At 47.3% G+C, this 2,039-nt stretch overlaps 1 protein-coding gene across 1 annotated transcript in view; it reads left to right on the top strand.

Annotated features, from left to right (window-relative positions):
- LOC113480042 (V-set and immunoglobulin domain-containing protein 4-like) overlaps positions 1–1,309 on the top strand; it is a 5,581-nt gene extending 4,272 nt beyond the window's left edge. Inside the window, exon 4 of the mRNA XM_026848578.1 lies at positions 1,088–1,309. Coding sequence (XP_026704379.1) covers positions 1,088–1,200 — 113 coding nt within the window. The 3' untranslated portion in view covers positions 1,201–1,309. The remainder of the gene's footprint in view (positions 1–1,087) is intronic.
- The last annotated feature ends 730 nt before the right edge of the window (positions 1,310–2,039 follow it).

Consider the following 2,039-nt stretch of genomic DNA (forward strand, 5'->3'; position numbering starts at 1 on the left):
CGCGGGGACGGGGCGGGACGGGTCCACCCCCCTCCCCGACATCACCCGCATCCCCGATACCCCCGATACCCCCCATCCCCATCATCCGCCCATGCCCCGGCCGGTCCCTTCCAGGGAGAGGCAGGGTGGGAGGGTTTCCTGAAGGTGGGAATCCCTGGAAGCAGCTGAGTTGTTGGGTTTTTTTTCCCGTGGCACATAATATATGTTGATGCACATCTTCGACTCTTCTTGTTTGTATTTTTTCCAGAACCTGTCTATGAAGTTGCTTTGTGAGTATCGTTGTTCACCTGGGATGTCAAGAAGGCTCTGAGGGCACATACTGGTCAATGCCTGTATCCGAAAAGCCTCTGTGCTCAGTGAAAAAGCAAAGACTGCTTTGACTTGCAGGGGGAGGTTCTGAATACCTTGACAGTCCGTTTAGCAGCATGAGGACATGAACTATTTAGTGCAGGAGGTAGCAAGAGTCTGTCCTTTACCATGTTAAAATGAGACAGACACCCCAGGGCCCTCCCTCTGCCCTTGCAGATGCCGGGGGAAAACCCTTCTCTGTATTAAATTACTGCCATTATTTCACAAAGCAAAGGACAGGAATTCTCAGCTCTTCCCTCACGATAAGTTCCCCTTGTGCATGCCCTTCTCATTAAGAAACACGTCCCAGTGCTTATCCAAGTATTGTTTTGTGCAATTCCTACTTGCTCACAATCATATGAATTTATCTTCCACCCTGCCCTAATCTCAGCCTTTAATCCCTTCATACTACTCTCCTCTTCAGAGACATCCCTCAGCCATCTGCAGCCTGACACGTTGCCATTTGCCCCAGTTACTACTGGTAGTTACTTTCTGCTGGTAACTCTTTAGTTTAATATGAGAATGCCATGAGAGCGTAACTGTTTACTGCTTCTTTTTGTTGGTGTAATTCTTTTAATGTTACTTTCTAGTGCCTTTCAGAGTCTCCCAGGCCCTCACTAGATTAATACAAACTTTGCTGTTCCACAGATTACGTGGGGGACCTTGTCTCTGACCAATATGTAAATCAAATGACTTGTGGTTGAACTGTCCTTCTCAATAACGTCTCTCTTCCTTCCAGCCACAGCACTGCAGATGTCACGAGAGTGGAGAATGATGTGGAAGTCCCTACTAAGTGCCTACTCATGGAGACAAATTCTAAGACTAAAGCATCCAATGACACTTTCACCATGAGAGACAATGGCCACAACGGCATATGCACCAAGAAAAATCCTGAGTATGAGAACCTTGTCACAGCAATGGAATCAGAATATGAAATAGAAAGAATTTAGTAGAGTACCTACTTCTCTACACCAGCAGCAGTGCAGCGCTGCAGATACTGAATAGTAAACTTTATCAAAGGAAACTTATTCCTGTCTGCCTTCTGCTCTGAGAAATATACCCGTCTCACTGCTTGCTTTCACCCAGGGGAACTGCACAACCTTGGTGGGCTTTGGCAAATGAGTCCCTGCCTGTCAGTGCAGAAACCCTCAGCCAGGTGGTTCCCTACCTCCTTCTACAGAGTCAATAATTTCTGAGCAGCCTGCAGGATCAAGGTGAGGAAGAGAGGATCTGAAGGAGCAGAAACATGAATGCCTGTGCCCTGCAAATCAAGGTGCAGCTGGGTGCAAAGCTGCTAGCCACTAACACCAGCAAAGTGTTCCCTGTTAGGACATCCCGACTGCCAGGAACCAAAGGCTGTGCTGGAATGGATGTCCTCTGCCTTCTACAGCGCGACAAATACTGGTTGTACATCCTGCTTCTCCTCCAGACTTTTTTGTTAGAGCATGCTATAGGGACCACAGGGGGGGGGTTGATGTCCCAGCAATGTAATTTTTGCTACCAGATGAGCTCGTTATTTAGAGGAAGAGGGAATGGCCCTATAGGTGACCAGTCTCCTAACTGCCACCCTCTGGTTTTTCTCCTGGAAAAGCAGAATTGGTGTTGAAGGAAATGCTAGCATTTTATTTTTACAGTGTGGGGGCAAAGGCATTATAAAACAGAGAGAAATTTGAGGCATTTGGACTAACAGT

Source organism: Athene cunicularia (genome assembly GCF_003259725.1).
Source record: "Athene cunicularia isolate RWA chromosome 4 unlocalized genomic scaffold, athCun1 chr4_part3, whole genome shotgun sequence".
Taxonomy (NCBI): Eukaryota; Metazoa; Chordata; class Aves; order Strigiformes; family Strigidae; genus Athene; species Athene cunicularia.